Source organism: Nannospalax galili, unplaced genomic scaffold (assembly GCF_000622305.1).
Source record: "Nannospalax galili isolate Female #2095 unplaced genomic scaffold, S.galili_v1.0 scaffold1513, whole genome shotgun sequence".
NCBI lineage: Eukaryota > Metazoa > Chordata > Mammalia > Rodentia > Spalacidae > Nannospalax > Nannospalax galili.
In genome coordinates, this window is record NW_008333402.1 from 186,744 (window position 1) to 204,286 (window position 17,543).

At 48.3% G+C, this 17,543-nt stretch overlaps 1 protein-coding gene across 1 annotated transcript in view; it reads left to right on the top strand.

Annotated features, from left to right (window-relative positions):
* Positions 1–3,928: 3,928 nt before the first annotated feature.
* The window catches only part of Mal (mal, T cell differentiation protein), a 27,246-nt gene continuing 13,631 nt past the window's right edge, over positions 3,929–17,543 (top strand). The window contains exon 1 of the mRNA XM_008828177.3: positions 3,929–4,164. Coding sequence (XP_008826399.1) covers positions 4,072–4,164 — 93 coding nt within the window. The 5' untranslated portion in view covers positions 3,929–4,071. The remainder of the gene's footprint in view (positions 4,165–17,543) is intronic.

The following is a 17,543-nucleotide window of genomic DNA, read 5'->3' on the forward strand; positions in this document are numbered from 1 at the left end:
AGGAAGTGCCCTGTGCAGACCCAGTCCAAAGAAGGACCTAGCCAGGTATCTGTTGACTTGAGCATCACTTCCCTTTCAGACGCAACTCTCCAAGGGGTCAGGGATTTTTCTTTCCTATTCACATACCCTCTGCCCTTCATTACCATCCTGAGTTACCCAGACAATGCTAGCCCCTGTCTTGGGAACTTGGTGATGACCTTCCCAGTGGTAGAGGGCCATATATCTTGGAAAACATGAGCACAGAAGAGGTTGGGGAAAGTAAAAGAGCAATGTTGTGTCCCTGGGGACAGCAAAGCACACATCAGCCCCCTTACGGAAGAGCCACCACTTCCAGTCTTCACAGTTGTGAATTCTGTGCAGCAGGCCCAGGGACAGAGGGGACTGAGCCTGCCTTTGGCATCCAAGAAGCTTGGTTGCCTGCCATCATGCCTGGCCATGTTAGCACTCACTCAGACCCTGGATGCTAGGGTGATGCTGGCCAGGAAGGCTCTAGGGATTACAGGACATCTGTCCTAGTTTGTTCTTCATTGCTGTGACAAAATACTCTGACCACTAGCAACTTGGGGAGGAAAGGGTTTATTTAGCTTATATATCCCAGGTCACAGTTCATCCGGAAGCCCAAGGTAGGAACTCAGGGCAGGAATCTGGAGGCAGGAGCTGGAGCACAGGCCATGGAGGAATGCTGCTTACTGGCTTGCTCCCCTGGCCCATGCTCAGCCTGCTTTCTTATGCAACACAGGCCCACCCTCCCAGGGGTGGCACCACCCACAGTGGGCTGGGCCATCCCACATCACTCATCAAGAAGATGCCCCTCAGACATGGCCACAGGCCAGTCCAATAGAGGAAATTCCCCAATTGAGGCTCCCTCAACCCAGGTGTGTCAAGTTGACACTTAGTACTGCCATAAGGCATTTGGCCTATATGATATTGTGCTGGATAGCTTTAGTGCTCAGCAACTCTCATCTCAGTCATCTCTGTGACTGTCATTAAATCACCTACCAGTAGGGGCCCTCAGTGCTTTGTGCTATATAGGGAAATCCTTGGCTTATGGGCACCTGTTAGACAAATAAAACCCTTTGGGGTATGTACCTACCCAGGGTAGCACTCCATCTCAGGCCTGAAGCCAGTTTCCTTATCCACAGTGAGGATCATGACCCCAACTTCCTTGAGTTCCCAGTTGGGAAAGGAAAGGTCCAGAACCTGTCAGTAGTGTGGGATCAGATGCCTTAGGGAACAAGTGTCCAGGGCCTTACCTGAGATGACCACTGAGACTAGATTTGAGAGGCTGAGGATGGTTTTTAGGGAACATTGTACATGGTCTTAATCAAGTGCTTGGAACTTTATAGGCCAGCATCACTCAGATTCAAGGCTGAACTTCACTCAGCAGCTGTGTGGTCTTGGACAGCTGCCTATCCCTTCTGAGCCTGTGATGTCATCAGTAAAATGGAAGTCATCTTACCCGAAACCCTGAAACAAAACTGCACCTGCTATTGTTTGTTAGAAGTTCCTGCCCCATGAATATTTCCCTGAACATGTCCCTCTCCCCAAACCTGTTCCTTCCCAACTTCTGCACAAGCTAGATGTGACCTCTTCCTGACTCACACTGCACAGCAATCCTAACATCTCAATTTTTATTTTGAAGAAATTCACCCTAAGCCATTTTACGGTTTGACAGAAGCCCCCATCTACCCTAGATTGACCCTGACTTCACATCCACTGGGATAATGCAAAGACTGAGGACATTATTGACTGAAGCTGATTTTTTTTTTAAATCCATCTCAATTTTTATTTTGAAGAAATTCACCCTAAGCCATTTTACGGTTTGACAGAAGCCCCCATCTACCCTAGATTGACCCTGACTTCACATCCACTGGGATAATGCAAAGACTGAGGACATTATTGACTGAAGCTGATTTTTTTTTAAATCTTTCTAGAAACCTAACTGTGGTCCTGGACTTTTACAAATATGAACCACTTGGATCATCAGTAAGTGGCCCAATGCAGCCCGAGGAAGCTCTGCTGTAAAATGAAGACAGATTCATCCACACTGCCAGGGCTCTTTATGTTCAAATGGAGTTATTCTGTTTCCTTTATGGTCAGGCTGAGGACTCCTGGTTACTGATTGAGTTTCCACCACGGGCAGGGGCTTTAGGTAGGTAGCAAGCAGATGCTGCAATGGGGAAGAACATAGCCGCTAGATAAGGAGGAGGAGGGCAGAAACACCCCACAGAGGGTAAAATCTCGTCCGGATGGTGAATATCAGGCAAAGTCTCCAAGTGAGAGGAGAGGGTCACCAAGTCAGGGACAAATTCCCTTGACCTTGTCCAGGATGACTTCCAGATCCTCCCCAGCCCCTCACAGACTTTCCCCTTCTACTTTAAGACATGCTGAAACTGCTGAGCCTTCTTGAACATACCAAGACCTTTCTCCCCAAAGTCACCAGCCCAAGTGTGAAGGACTTAGCAACAAAGGTTTGAAATTAGCAAAATAACAAACCAAGCAAGAAAAACAACAACAAAGCCCTCAATACCAGACAAACACACTATGTAGCGAATGGAATGTTTGTGGTTTTTTTCTCCGTTAATATAGACTCGGAAAGAAACTGTCAAACAGCTTTGACTGGATTTGCTAGAGGATCATCTCATACCTACAGGTGGTGGCTTTCTGTGAACAGCTTCCTTGGTTAAGCCCTACTACACTCTCCTCAGCTGGAAGAAGATGTTCTCTCAGATCCAGTAGGTCGAGCTAACAAGTATCCAGGATTGAGGACACGGGAGGGGGGGGGGGAAGGGTCCCTGACAGTTTCACAACCCATCATGTCTAGATGTCCTGACCTGGAGACCTGGTGGGGCACCACTGACTCACACACAGGTCACCAAGGCTGACAGTCTGGAGAGGCTCACAGAGGCAGTGGGATCTTCCCACTTCAAATGGTCCCTTCCCATAAGCACTTGCTCTGACCAGCTCATGGGCATGGATTTAAGCTTTCGAAAAATACAGCCAGAAATTAATTTCTTCCTGTAGGAACTAGGAAGGAAAAAGAGCTGTGTAGAGGGAAATGTGGGGACCCCACTAGACAGAAGGTGATTCTGCACAGCGGTGGCAGCTGGGGAAGAGGATGGGGTGGGGTGAAGGACATGGGTCAGGATCTGAACTGGAGGCTAAGAGAACAGTCCCTTCCCAACAGCTAGGGGCAGAGTTTAACCTTTAGCATGTGTAGAAAAAAGTTCAAATATTGGTATGGCTATAAACCGGCAACTACTGGAGTGACACTTATTTAAAAATAAAGGCAAGCTGGGCATGGTGGTGCACAGAGGCAGGCAGGTCTCTGTGAGATCAGGGCCAGCCTGGTCTACATAATGAATTCCAGGCCAGCTGGGGCAGCTGGTGTAAGAGGAGGGAAAATCCATAAAACAATCCTGGAGTCAAAAGAGTCAAAGACAGGGAACTGGGGAGGTCTGTCCTAGCCCCAGAAGTGCAGGAATCTCCTCTGGTAATGTCTCATCAATGCAAACCTGTCCAGGGGGGAACACTCCGGCCATCCTCCCAGGTTAGCCCCACTGGAAGCGTCCTCCTTGTCCTCCTACCCTCCCACAGGTACTCAGCTCTGATGTCAAGGGGAGTGTGCCTGGGTGCATCACTCCCAGAGCCAGGCTAGGCTCTCAGCCATGCAGGGACAAAGAGGTTGGTGGCCACAGTAGGTCTCCCAACTTTCCCAATGACAGAACCCCAGCCTGTGTCCTACAGTGAGCCAGAACACAGAGAACGCACACATTAACATCCCTCGGAGGCACTCAAGGGTGCACTGGAGGAGTCCAGACTCCCATCCCCAAGTCTAAAGGTACTCAGAGCGCCTAGGTTTCTGGGCGGCTCCGGCAGTGATCCGCCTGGGGCGGGGGACCCGGGCGGGGCCGACAGCCTGCGCTCCACCCTCCTCTGCCCCCGACTCTCCTGCTCTTATAACCCGCGTGCTCAAGGGCGGCCGGGACACTCTACTCCTCCGAGCCAGCCACAGGTCAGCAAGCCGGAGCCGCGCGCATCCCCTTCCGAGGCCGACGCCAGCTCGCAGGCATGGCCCCCGCAGCGGCTTCGGGTGGTAGCTCCCTGCCCAGTGGCTTCTCGGTCTTCGCCACCTTCCCCGACTTGCTGTTCATCTTTGAGTTTGTGAGTGACTCCCGCGTCCTGGGGAAGGGAAGGGAAGGGAAGGGATGAGCTGAGCTGAGCTGAGCTGCTTGCTCGCTCCCAGGCACTGCAGAGCTAGCTGTCTGGGATAGCGGGGACAGGGTGAGGAAACCAAATCCAGAAAGTCCTCCCCACCTCTCGGTGGTTTGTTCCTTCTAAACCAAGGAGAGTGGAGGACCAGTCTCTAAGCCAGGTGGAGAAAGTACCTTGGCAGTGTGGGTCAGGTGCAGCGTGGGTCAGAGGCTGGCGCGCGGTAGGGTGTAGTCTTTGCGGGCAGTGTTGGACGTCTGTGTGCCAGGTCCTCTTGGCCTGGGTGGAGAAGGCTCACCCCCACGCTTTGCCCCTGTTGGAGCGCAGCGTCCTTGTAAGGTGCCCACTTTTTTTCCAGGAAAAGTCAGTTTAAGTAAACAAAATCAGCCAAAGAACCCTCCGTGTTGCCAACCGAGCGAGATTTAAGATCAGAAGGAATCAAATGTCTTCTGGACTTTTGAAAATTTCTGGGAAGAGAATGTATTTGAGACGAATTTGGTCTGGGAGTTTAGAAAATAGTGGTCATCGTTTGTTTGCTCCGCTGCGGTCATTGTGCCCTGTGGAGCAGGAGTGAGGGGAAACAGGTGAATTCTGTCCTCTGCGTGGCTGACCTTGAGCTGACTCTGCACCTGCACAAGGTCCCTGGAGGGAGCAAGGATAGCCGCCCCTGCAGCTCCGAGAGTTTCCTATTGGAGGCTCTCGGTAAGATGTCAAGTGTCGCGACTTTAGACTTCAGACTTCCCAGGCTTCAGGTCCCCAAGTGTCACTGGTGCTTGCCTGGAGGATGTGTTTGCTTCTTCTGTGGGTGTGGAGATTTTTCTGTTTTCCGGCTTCAGAAGCCACACTGCTGACAGTTGGCTGGGAAGAGAAAATGTGAAAGGTGCTTTTAGCAACTAGACTGGAGCTTCTAGCTGTCTGGTTGGAGCAGGGAGGATGTGGACTCCAAAGACAGCAGCTCCTTCATCTGTGGGGGAATGGGGCAAGGGCAAGGGCATCTCAGTTGCCTGATAGCTGGGGTAGTGTGATTTGAACCTCAACCTGAGTGTATCTGAAGTGACTTTAAGTCCTATGAATAACTGTAGCCCAAATCATGGAAGTAACATTTAGAGGAAACCACAGGCACCACTCAGCAAGGCCCCCATCATATAGAGACCTCATACCCAAGCCCAAAGTAGGGGTGAGGTTTGCCCAAGGTCTGCCATGTCTATAGCTAGCCTTCCTCCCTCCTTGAGCCTTCCTGCCTCCCTGAGTCCTTTCCTTTGTCAGACAAATTCTGGAACAGTGCCAGCTGAACATATTTGACACAAGCACAGAATCCATGTGGGAGAGAACCCATTTGGGTCATTCTTACCCCAGGGGTCTCCTTGGGTGCTTGCCTTTATCATCTCTTAGCCTGTGTTTGCCCAGTATTGGGTTTCTGAACATGAACAGACATGTCTGGGACCTGAGAATAAGTAATGTGTGACTCTTCAGAGCTTTGCAGAGAGGTTCTTATAGGGGCAGAGACCAAAAGAGTGCATGTCTCACTATGAGGTGTGATAGGGGAAGGAGGTTTTTATGCAAAAAGTCTCCGGTCTCTCAAAATTGCTGTTTGGAGAACGTTCTAACAAGATGAAAGACTAGGGTAGTGGCTTCCTCTGTAGCAGGTGCCTTGGCCTCCCAGTGCTCTCTTTCTTTCTCTTAGTAGCTCAGTGTGAGGTAAGGACTGGCCCTGAGGGTAGGAACAACCCAGTCAGGCAGGACAATCTAATCTGCAGAGGGGACAGGATGATCCCACCACCATTGCAGAGAGAGACACTGTGGAAATTTTCTGAGCCACCTGTTTAGTGAAAATGTACCCCACTAGTGTGGCCTCCATTCCTGTGATAACAGAGATTTCTAGGGTTTCCCCTTTAACTGTCTTGGAAAATATGTCTTCTACCTCAACCATTGCTTGGATGGCTACCCACCCCTCCTAGCTGTCACTTCCCAAGAAGCCTTCACTGTTTCACTTGCCGTCTTTGAATTGCTTTCTTCCTCTTTAGATGGGGGCTAGGTTCACAGGGTGCCTGAGAGAGAAAGGAGAATGTAGGCAAGGCCCTTTAAGCTCTCCTCTGCACAGACTCAGCAGAAAAGCTGTATGTGCTTTGATGGAAGGATGCAGAATTCAAAGGCACTGGCCACTCCAAGAGTGTTTTCTTAAATGATGGAATATCACAACTCAAAAATCAAAAGACAAAACATAATTATGGGCAAATGGCTTGAACAGACATTTCCCCAAGGAAGAAACAAAAGTAGGCAATGAACCCATGAAATGATGCTGAGCCACATTCATCATCAGGGAAATGAAATAAAAACTACAGTGAAAGGTCACCTCCTACCCATTACACTGCCTATTATTTTTAAAACAGGTCTGGCAGCAAAGGTACAATAAAACTTTAAAACAACCCTTCCCAGTGGAGCATAACAAGTGTTTGCCAGGATATGGGGGAGAAATTGGACTGCTCACACATTGCTGATAGGAAATGTAAAATGGTTTAGCTAACTGTGGAAAACAGTTTGGTGGCTTAAACAGTTACCTATGGCCCAGCAATTCCACACCCAGGTATATGACCGCAGAATTCAAAGCTGAACATAAATGTTCACAGCAGTGCTAGTCATAATAACCAACAGGTAGAAACAGCAGAGAGGCCCACCAACAGATGAACAGGAAAAATAAAACATCCCCTATCCCTACAATGAAATACAATCCAGGCATAGGAAGGAATGAAGTGCTGATCTGTGCTGCAAAGATTATAAACCTTGAAAAGTCACGCTAAGTGAAAGGAGGCAGATGGAAAAGATCACACACTATATGGTTCCATTTATACGACATATCCAAAATTGTAAAACTATAGTGACAGAGCACAGCCTGATGGTTTTCCAGGGCCTGAAGGGAATGGGGAGTGGGGAGCAGCTGATCAGTGGGTATGGGATTTCCTTTTAAGATGATGAAATGTTTTTAAATTAAGTAGAGGTGATTATTGTATGACACCATGAATATGCTGAATGCCAATAAACTCATCATTTTAAATGTTTGGTTTTGTAATACATAAACTTCATTCCAATAAAAAAAATCTATAAAACTTTCAAATGGTCTAGAAAAGTATACAAAACATTTTATCAGGCACCCGTACAATTATTGTCCAACTTCATCAAAGCTTGCTATTTACCTTATTTGCTTTTCAGTATTAAAGAGTTAGAACTATCCAATGTGTTGAGCCTGGTGATTCTCTGGCCTTTCTCTTGCACTCCTTGCATCCTCCATCCTCTGGAACACTCCAAGGCTAAAAATGATGTTTATTACTTCAGTGCCCTTCAGACTTCACTGCACACTTAAGTATGAACACAGCACTGTTTCCCAGTTTCCCAGCTGTAAAAATATCACACTAGATGTATCCTGTAGCACACACCATGATGATTTGAGATTTATTTAGCCATTGATGGACATTTTGGCTATTTCTGGTTTTTTTACTTTTAGCTGTTGCAGATAACATTGTTAGGAATATTTTTGCAATTACTGCTGGAAATTTATCTTGGAATATATGGAGATTTGGCCGCAGGATCATAGGGCATGCACATCTGTTTCTCTGCTACTGCACTGCTGTCCCAATGGGCTATTCTTTTTATTGAATTTTTGTGTATTTCATACATAACATCACCTTTATACCCTCCCATAGCACACCCCCCACACACACTGGAATTCATACATTCTATCATTTGTATTAAGGCCTATTATGTAAAGTTAGTGTCCCGAGATGTCCCTCAGAGCAAGTTCAGCCTATCTAGAGTCTCTCCCTTCAAGATCAGCTCTTCCTCACCCAGCAGTAATCAGCTGCCAATGGGCTATTCTAATTGACATATCCCAGTAGCAGTTTCCCAGGAAGCTCATACAGGACCAGTACCTATTAAGGTCCCTTCTAAGACCTAGCCCCACTCATTTTGTGTGATTAATAAAGAAGGTTGGCATATTGTATACACAAGCTTCAGGGTAAAACTGGGCTTTCTCTACTCTCAGCAGCAGCATATGAAAGTCTCCATTGTTCCCCATCCTTGCCATGCTTAGTAGTGTCAGCCTTTGTAATTTTTCTGCTCATCTGATGGGTGTGAAGTGCTTCATTATTTTTTAATTCTGAAGCTTGAGTTGATGGTGACTCAGGGTTCAGTTTCCTATGCCTAAACTCCCAATAGCCTGGGAGGTACAGAAGTCCAAGGCCAATAGGGTGGAACTACTCCACTCCCAGTCCCAGAGCAAGGAAACCTACACACTGGGACAGAAAAGGGTTGTGGCTCTGGGTGAGGCTGGCAACTTCACCCTGCCTTAGTATCCTTACCTGGAGCCCCTGGTCTCAGTGAGATCTTCAGGGAATGCAGAAAGCAAGCCCAGCTCAACGGAGTGACCATACATGTCTGAGAATCCCTAGAGCCACAGGCAGTAGGGAGACAGATGCAATCCATATAGGTCCAGGGGGAACTTCTTCAACATCTCAACCCAGGGCATTGCTTCTGGCCTCTTCTGCACAAAAGTCCCCACCCAACAAAAGACTTTTCCTTTAGGAGCCACAATTAGGAATCTGTTTCCTCCTCCTCCTCCTCCTCCTCCTCCTCCTCCTTTTACTGTGTGTCCTCTTCCTCCTCCTCCTCCTCCTCTTCCTCCTCTTCCTCCTCCTCCTCCTTTTTCTTCCTCCCTTGCATTCTGTCCCCCTCCTTGTCTTGCTCCTCTCCCCTTCTCCTCCTCCTCATCCTTTCTCCTCTTTCTCCTCCTCTCCCTCTCCCCCTCTTCCTCATCCCCCTCCTAGTCCTTTCCCTCCTCCTCCCTCTTTCCCCTCCTATTCTTTCTCCTCCTCCTTCTAGGCTTCTTGGCCCTCAGACCACCATTCCCAGGAAGGGAGGTTAACACAAATGCTTTCACTCTCAGCTGCACCAAGCCTCAGAGTGGCAATTTCTCCCACAAAGTGTGGGAGCAACCCCATACACATCCTTTCAAAACTGACAGACGTTTCTGGAAACTTAATCCAATGCTCGCTGTCCTTCCTCAGAGATGGGCTGGCATGGAGAATGGCTGGAGTTCCAGGAGAGATTCTTGCAGAAGAGTGTGCTAGGAGCTGGTGTGATGGTTCACACCTGTAAGCCCAGCATTCAGGAGGCTGAAGCAGGAGGATTGCTTTGAGTTTGGCAAAAACTTGGGATACAAAGTAAGACCCTATCTAAAAAAATGTACTAAGAATTCCAAGGTATATGTTTATACCCCTGCACACCTCAAGCTTGTGGGGAAGGGAAACAAGGTCCCTGGTGACAGCCAGTGCTTATAGGATACATATTTTAGGAGGCAGGATAGGGTAACCACCTGAAATTGGTTTGCAGTTTTGACTCCTACACTGAACTAGACCTGTTAATTATTAAAATAACTTTTCTGGGGCTCATAGTAAAGAGGAACTTTTTATAGTTTGTAAGTGACTAGAAAAGTCCTAGCTTTTCATTGGGCTGGGAAGAGCCAGCTCCACAGAGCCACGATTGGGTTATGGGATAATGGAGCATTTTTCTGTTTGAAGATTCACGTTTGGCTACATCAAGAAGACGGTTTGCCAGAACACAAGAGATGTAGAATCACAAACACCAAATTTTCAGAGCTGAGTAGAAACTAAGGCTCAGAGAGAGAGAGTCATTTCCCCAGGTTTCTGGGCCTTCAGGACCCAGAAACATTTGCTAAGGTGAGGACAAGTCTGTACTCCTCCCCCAGCTATGGTAAACTGTTATACCAGACAGATTCAGGAGCAGGTAGCTCTACCACATGGCAGCTCTGGCAGAGTTTGGGTCCCTGCTCTCCCCAGGGAATGAAGGGACTGCTCAGAGCCACTGGGTAGTTAGAGGCCACCACCACCACTACCACCACCACCACCCCACCCTGTGAGTCAAAATACACCCCATGGGTTCTTAGTCATTAAGTTCAAGAATCTGTGTATGATAAGCCCTGCAGAGTCCACTGATTCAGTGGGTGTTGTCATGTGTAATTTAGGCCACCTCTCAGCCCTTTATGAGTAGACAGAATAGTGGTTGTCAGTGAGAGGCAAGGGCAAGGTACCCAGATGTCCTGAGGTTCTCACTGGTCCAGGGCATAGATACTCCCTGTTCCGGAAGAAATCTCCCCTGAGACCTCAGGGAATGGGGCCTGGCCCGACTTGGGTCACCCAGGACAAAGGCACATTGGGTCACTACTGGCTGTGTTATATTGGGTGTCCTGTGTTGTGAACCCTTCTCTTAGCTCTTTGGAGAAAGGTGCTGTCAAAGTCTGGCCCAGCATTCTACTCTCTTCCTCCCCTCTTCTCTAAAGCAAGAATCATAGAGGTCTGGGGAGGGGTGTTCTTGGCTTTGGGAAGTGACTTTTCCAGTTTTTCAAGAACCAGTGGCCTGCTTTGATCAGGAATCAGTGACTTTGAGTTGTTCTCTGGAAATTAAATGTGACCACTGGCGGTAGGATTGTGCTACCACAGCAGAGCAACATTTTAAAAGATTGCCTTCAAGCTTTTCACAAGGCATTCTCTACCTCCCAGGGATGGGGGCCTCTTAGTTTGAGTGCAAAGGCACCCTTCCTACCTGAAAGCCTGGGGGCGGGGGGGGCAGGGGAGAGAATCAGAATGCTGCTGCTGTAGAGGAAGAGCGCTCAAGCCTCAGGTGGCTATGTGCCTGTACCCCCCATAGCAGCTGGGCAAGCAGGAGAGTGCCTGGTGTTGCTGGCCTGAGAATGACTTGGTTTGGCTTTGGCAGCAGGACCCATTCTTGAGAGAAAGGGCTTGGATGGGCACTGGGTCCTGGGGCAACCATTCCTGATCTAGAGGCGGGCCAGACGTTGACTCTTGAAAAATTCGTTACTGAGTCCTAAATTTCTGGCAGGAGAGTGTGGTTAAGGTTTCCCCAACACAGCTATTCTGGGGCTTCCTCCTAAGCACTCCCTGGGCATTGCATGACTTAGGACCTGCAGTCCCAGGGGTAGGTGCTATCATACTAGAATATACCTGTAGCTATCTCTTCAGAGTCAGTGAACATGGAGCCAGTAGTAGAGGAGCCCTCATTCACAAAATAAGAGCACTGTGGGGGAGTATGGCTGTCTCCTTTCCTCGGGTATAGATTAGTTCCAGGAGTGTGGAACAGAGAACCTGACTGTGGTGGTCTCTAAACCATAATGCTCACATCCCTCCACATGCTGATGGAAAGGTTTGGTTTCCCGTTAGCTCCTGGCTGGGCACCAGCAGTGGCATTTCCCAGGATCATTATTAATTCACTCCCTGCCACACAGCCCCAAGTTCTGCGCCACTGCTAACTCATATGTGGGTAATTTTCTACCCTTGTCCAGGCAAAACAACCCCACTGCAGATCCCAGGAATGCACCACAGTCCTGGGGTCTGGGAAATGACAGAAAAGCCTTGTCACTAGATGTGACAGATATATATATATTCAGAGGACAGAGTCTGTGGGGCATAGCCAGGAGAAGAGTAGGAAGCAGAACAGGTCCCTGGGAAACTCCTGGCTCAACTTCCAAAAGGCACCCCCAACCACACATACAAGAGCCAAGACACAGGGTCTTCAGGGAGTAGATGCCAAAGGAAGGGCTGAAGATAATGCCCTCCACCTGCTAGTGAGGGTAAGGTGGGGCAAGGTTGTGACAATGTCAGGGACAGGAACTGCACGCTTGGGCCTGCAGAAGAGGGCATGCTGTCCCTGAATGTTTGATCCTTTCCTTGTTATTCACAAACTTTGTGTTTATTTTTTCCTTGGAAGGAACAGAGCTTATTATCACTCATTGTCCCAGTGGTAGGAGGTGCAGGCAAGAAGCCGCCTCCAAGTACTTCCTCCGCCATTCCCTTCCTGACCAGAGTCCAGCACAGCTATGAGCCAATGAGGACCAAAGAACTGTTCTCCTCTTCCTTTGGGGCTGATATTTTCAACAGTTTTGTCCAAAGTCAAACCCAGCTACAAGATTGGGTTCATTGTAAACTTAGTGGGGACCCAAGGGTAAGATCCTGTGCCAGACCACTAATGCCTCCCACTGGAGTCTGAAGCCAGCTTGTTATTGCCTCCGCAGCTGTGGGAACATGAGGTTACCACAGTGCCTCAGTTTCTGCACCAATAAAATGGGGGTACAGTGACAAAACTCAAGGACTGCTGTGAGGATGAAATGTAAATGGTCATGCATAGTTTATGGATGAAGACATTCTGAGGAATGCATCCATCGGTTCTAGTTTGATTTCTGTTGAGATAAAACACCAAAAAGCAACCTAGGGGAGAAGGGAGTTCATTTCAGCCTACATTCCAGGTTACGGCCTATCCCTGTGGGGAAGTCAACACAAGAACTTCATACACGTTTACTTGCTTGTACTCAGCTCAATTTCTCCACACATACAGTTCAGGACCCCCTGCCTAAAGAATGGTGCCACCCACAGTGGACTGGGTCATCTTACATCAATTAACTTAATAAAGACAGTCCTCCACAGACATGCCCACAGGCCAACCCGATGTAGACAGTTCCTCATGGAGACTCCCTTCCCAAGTGATTCTAGATTGTATCAGCTTGGCACTTAAAGCTAACCATCACAGCATGATTAAGCAGGTTCACTGTAGTGTGAAAGACATATATAAACTGACATAGCCATGACATCATCAGGTGATACAATCTTATAGAACTACTGATAATACATGTCCATCATTGACCAAAATGTCATTATCTAATATACAAAATTCAGAAGCTGAGGATGTAGGGTACAGTGCTTGCCTAGAGTGTATACACAAAATTCTTAAAATACCTGTAGAGGAGGCCGGGCATGGTGGCACACGCCTTTAATCCCAGCACTCGGGAAGCAGAGGCAGGCAGATCTCTGTGAGTTCAAGGCCAACCTGGTCTACATAGTGAGTTCCAGGACAGCTGGGGCTATAGGGAGACCCTGTCTCAAAAAGATCAAAAACAAAACAAAACAAAACAAAAAACCTGTAGATGCAGCTACTGTTAAATAGCTATTAGGTGTAATTATTACTAATTACCTAATAATGCAAACCCTTGCTCTGGGATCAACTGGTCATCCTATGCCCATGGAGAACAGGAAAGGTCTGCACAACCCTCAATATTTTCTATGCCTGTCTCAGGGCCAGTGTTCGGAACAGGGTAGAACAAGACTTGGGGCTAGCTTGGGCTGTGAAGGGCACCCAATTTGTATCCCCAGTTACTGTGTCCTACACAGATACCTTCTGCAGGACCTTCCCAGTGGCTCTTTTCCCATTGGGAAGTAACAACCAAGCTAGATACTGCACCTGACCAGCTTGATGGAACAGAGAGAGAAGAAGGTGTGGTGGAGCCCTGTCCTGCCTTCTTCCCTGAAGGCTGGGTGCTGTCCCAGCTGCTCTTGGCACCACTCAGGCAGCCTGAGACAGAGAGGGTGGAGACAGCGCCATGGATTCTGAGTATGACACAAATTGCTGCATCGCCCATAGACATAGGAACCAATTATCAGTGGAATTGGGATTAGCCTTTCCAAAGTGCGTGACAGTGTACTGACTGGAAAGGCCATCTTAAACTTCAGTCCTGCAGGGGTGTGGTGACACATCAGGCACAGTAAGCCTGGGAAGCCTGGCAGGAAGAGAAGGGAACCACCCAGTTCAGGGTCTTGGGCCTCCTCCAAAACCAGTCACAGAGCTCAATGTGATGGGGTGTATGAGAGTGTCCCCTTGCAGGAGTGACCCTATAGGCTTCCACCTGGAAGCCCATCTCAATGGTACCCTTTCCTGGTGTTCACACATGTCCTTCAGGCCCCTACTTGTGGCCTGTCTTGATAATATACTCTAGCTGTGCCTGTCTCCATCAAAAGACTAGGCACTCGACCAGACTAGTGGAAACAAGATTTGTTTTCAGCAAGGTTGGTAGGAAGGGGACATTAATAATCACAAAATGATCTTGACCTTAAGGGCAGATGAAAGGAGAAAGTGACAGTGGCCACCAAGTCCTAAGCGAGCCCCTGGGCCCTCAGGAGGCACACGGGGGCTTTGGTGGGTGTTTGTTCTGTTTGCATGCTCAACAAGTTACTAACCTACTTGGTGACTCCTACCAATACCTTTTGTTTCCTTTGATTAAAGCCATTCCTTTCTTGCCTAGTGTTTCCACCTGTCGTTTACAGGTGGCTTGTCTGGTATTTTTCACAGAAACCCTTTGCTTCTGTTTATCTCGTTGAATAAAGCTGATGGGTGTAGGTGTGGTAGGCAAAATTTTCCATCAAAATTTGAATGTGTGTGTGGAAATCACCTACACTAGCTAGTCAGATGGGAAGCTTTTATTCATTCGAGAGCTGGTAGCTGTCCCCTAGCTGGGGAAGAAAATGTGAGTTAAGTGAGCCATATTTCCCTTACAGCTGGCTGGATAAAAGGTCAGAGGGCTTCCCTGGGGCTGGAGAGTGGAGGAACTGTGGCCAGACAAGGATTCTTCCCACTCTACACCCACACTACTAATATCAGCTGAGGCCCTGAACTCAGCCTCTACCCCTTGGGAATTCCATCTCTTCATCCTCTTTACATGTAGACCAAAGGTCCCTAAGTCCTGAGCTTCAGGTGAGGTAAAAGGATTCTTTGCTGTCTAACCTCCATGGGAGGGATGATGGCATAAGTTCACATGGAGTGAAGGGGTCTGTCAATGAAGGAGTCCGAAAGAGAGAATCACTGATATAGGTAAACAGAGTCAGGTATCCTCCCCCTCCCCCACCACTCCCAATGTTCATCCTAGGAGCAGACCCAGAGGCCAGGCTTCCCAGAGCTAGAGATCCAGCTCAGGGCTTTACCCATACTAGGCAGCATTCTACCGCACTGAGCTGCATCCCCAGCCCCTGGCCTGGCTTCCTGGGTGTGCCTGCTGCAGTGTTGACATGATCACTCTCTGTGCCTGTTTAACCCATGAGTGAGTTACCCAGAGAGTGAAGGACGCCTGGCCTCTGACTCATTAGGAGCTGGGTTTCTCCAGATTCAAGAGGCGGGACTGACACTAACTGGAGAACTCCCCTGGGTTTTCATCTCACCCTCTCAACCTCACCTCTCAGAACAGAAAATGGGGCATCAGATTCCCTTCAAACCCATTTTATTTTTCAAAGGCAGAGCCAAGGAACCCTGGGGAGGCAGCAGTGTTTAATGGTTAAGGGCATTTCCCACCCTGTGAATATCATTCTTCCCAGACCTAGTCCTCTGTATCCTCTTGACTTTATTCGAGCACCAGAGTTAGTTGTCCTATGGTAGCATCTCTCTCCTTGGCAGTAGCTCATCCTTAATCTGTCTCTAAACACAAGAACATGCACAACTATGTGCATGTACAGGTATATGCATGCACACATACAAACATATGCACACACATATTAACTCATGACTATAGATACGGCATTTACATGGAAAGAGAGAGAGCAAGAATGTCCCTTGTCCTCTATCTGACTCACATAATGATCAATTTTTGAAGCCAGTCCACCCGTAGAACTAGGCACAGCCTCCTGATCGCTCCTGGAGCATATAGCAAGTGAGCACACACCAGCCGAGCCACCACCACAAAACACCAACCTGGCTTTGCTGAGAAAGTTCAGTGAGCACATGGTCAGCAGAGAGTTGGGGCTGCTTTTCCTGATGGCCTCAAGGCAGCATTCACGGGTGTGGAGCCTGGCAGCCCTCCCAGCAGCCTGGGATGTTCCAGCTGGCACCTGTCACCTGGCTAGGTCATCTTCTTTGTCCCTCCTGGGGAAATGATTTTGCCATTTTGCTGGCAGGGCAGCTTAGCATTTGATGTACAGCCTAGGTTCTGTGGCCTGCCTCCTTTATTTCCCAGGAAGTCAAGGGACAAAATCCTGGTCACATTTGCCTGTAGGGGAACTGTTGGGAGTCCTGATGCTGGGCTCTGAGGGACTCGCAACCAGGCATGTGAGTGAGGTCCTCTTTGGTTCCTGTTTGGCATGTTCTACTGGTGGACTTTCTGCTGTGGGGATCCTGACAGCACACAGTTGAGCACCAGGAAAACACCCAGAGAATCTGAGCAAGTCTTTGGCATTGACCTTAGTCACCCTATCCCTGCAATGCAGAACTGGGATGAAGAGCTCTTTCAGTCACACATGTGATGGAAATGCCAGGCAAATCTCAAGAATGTGCTGGAGAATTCCTTTCCCGTTTGTAAGAGCTCATTGTTAGAAGGAAGGCCTTTTCACATCTTCAAGCCCATTGTGTTTCCTGAGTCAGACACGTTTTACTCACTCTTCAGTTTCTGGGACACCGTAGTGTTTTCTCTTTTTGATGCTTTTGTGATTTTTCTTTTTTTGAGACAGAGTCTCACGTATCCCAGGCCAGTCTAAAACTGCTATGTCACTGAGGATGACCTTGACCTCTGGATCCTCCCCCCTAGGCTAGAATTACAGGTATACAGGTGTGTGATACCAGGCATGGTTTATGAGGTGCTAAGAATAGAACCCAGGGCTTTGTACATGCTAGGCAGGCACTGAGCAACTGAACTTCATCCCTAGTTCCTGAAGTGATCCCAGCCTATAATCCCAGTACTCAGGCAGCAGAGCCGGGAGGATCACTGCAAGCTAGAAGCTAGCCTGGTCTACAAGCAAAAATTTAATTAATGAGTTCTAATGCCCAAAAAAGTTTGCAAGTGGGCAATTGCACATATTGAAATCATGGGCCATTGAAATTTTCATGTGGTCACAGGTGAGACTATTTCATCCTATGATAGTTGTTATAAAGAAATGGAAAGGTTTAGTAACTTACCCAGGGGCAACAGGTTTCCCAGTTGGTATGTGGCAGGGCTAGGATTCACAACTGGGTAAAGTCTACACCCTTGCCTACTCTGGTCTGTGGCCCACCGATGTCATAAAGAAAAAGCAGGAGGCCAGTGAGATGGTTCAATGGACACAGTACTTGATGCCTGAGCCTGACAACCTGAGTTCAATCCCTAGAACCCACTGTGGAAGGAGAACCCACTCTCAGAAAATGTCCTCTGAGCCAGGCTTGGTAGTTCACACCTTTAATTCCAGCACTCAGTAGGCAGAGACAGGCTGATCTCTGTGAGATCGAGGCCAGCCTGGTCTACCTAATGAGTTCCAGGCCAGCTGGGGCTAAAAGACCCTGCTTTTTAAAAAAATGCACACTCTAAAATGCATGACTGTGCACATGTGTATATGCACATACACATTAAGAAGAAGGAAGGAAGGAAAGGAGGGAGGGAGAGAGGGAGAGAGGGAGGGAGGGAGGGAAGAAAGGAAGGAAGGAAGGAAGGAAGAAAGGAAGTAAGGAAGGAAGGAAGGAGGAAG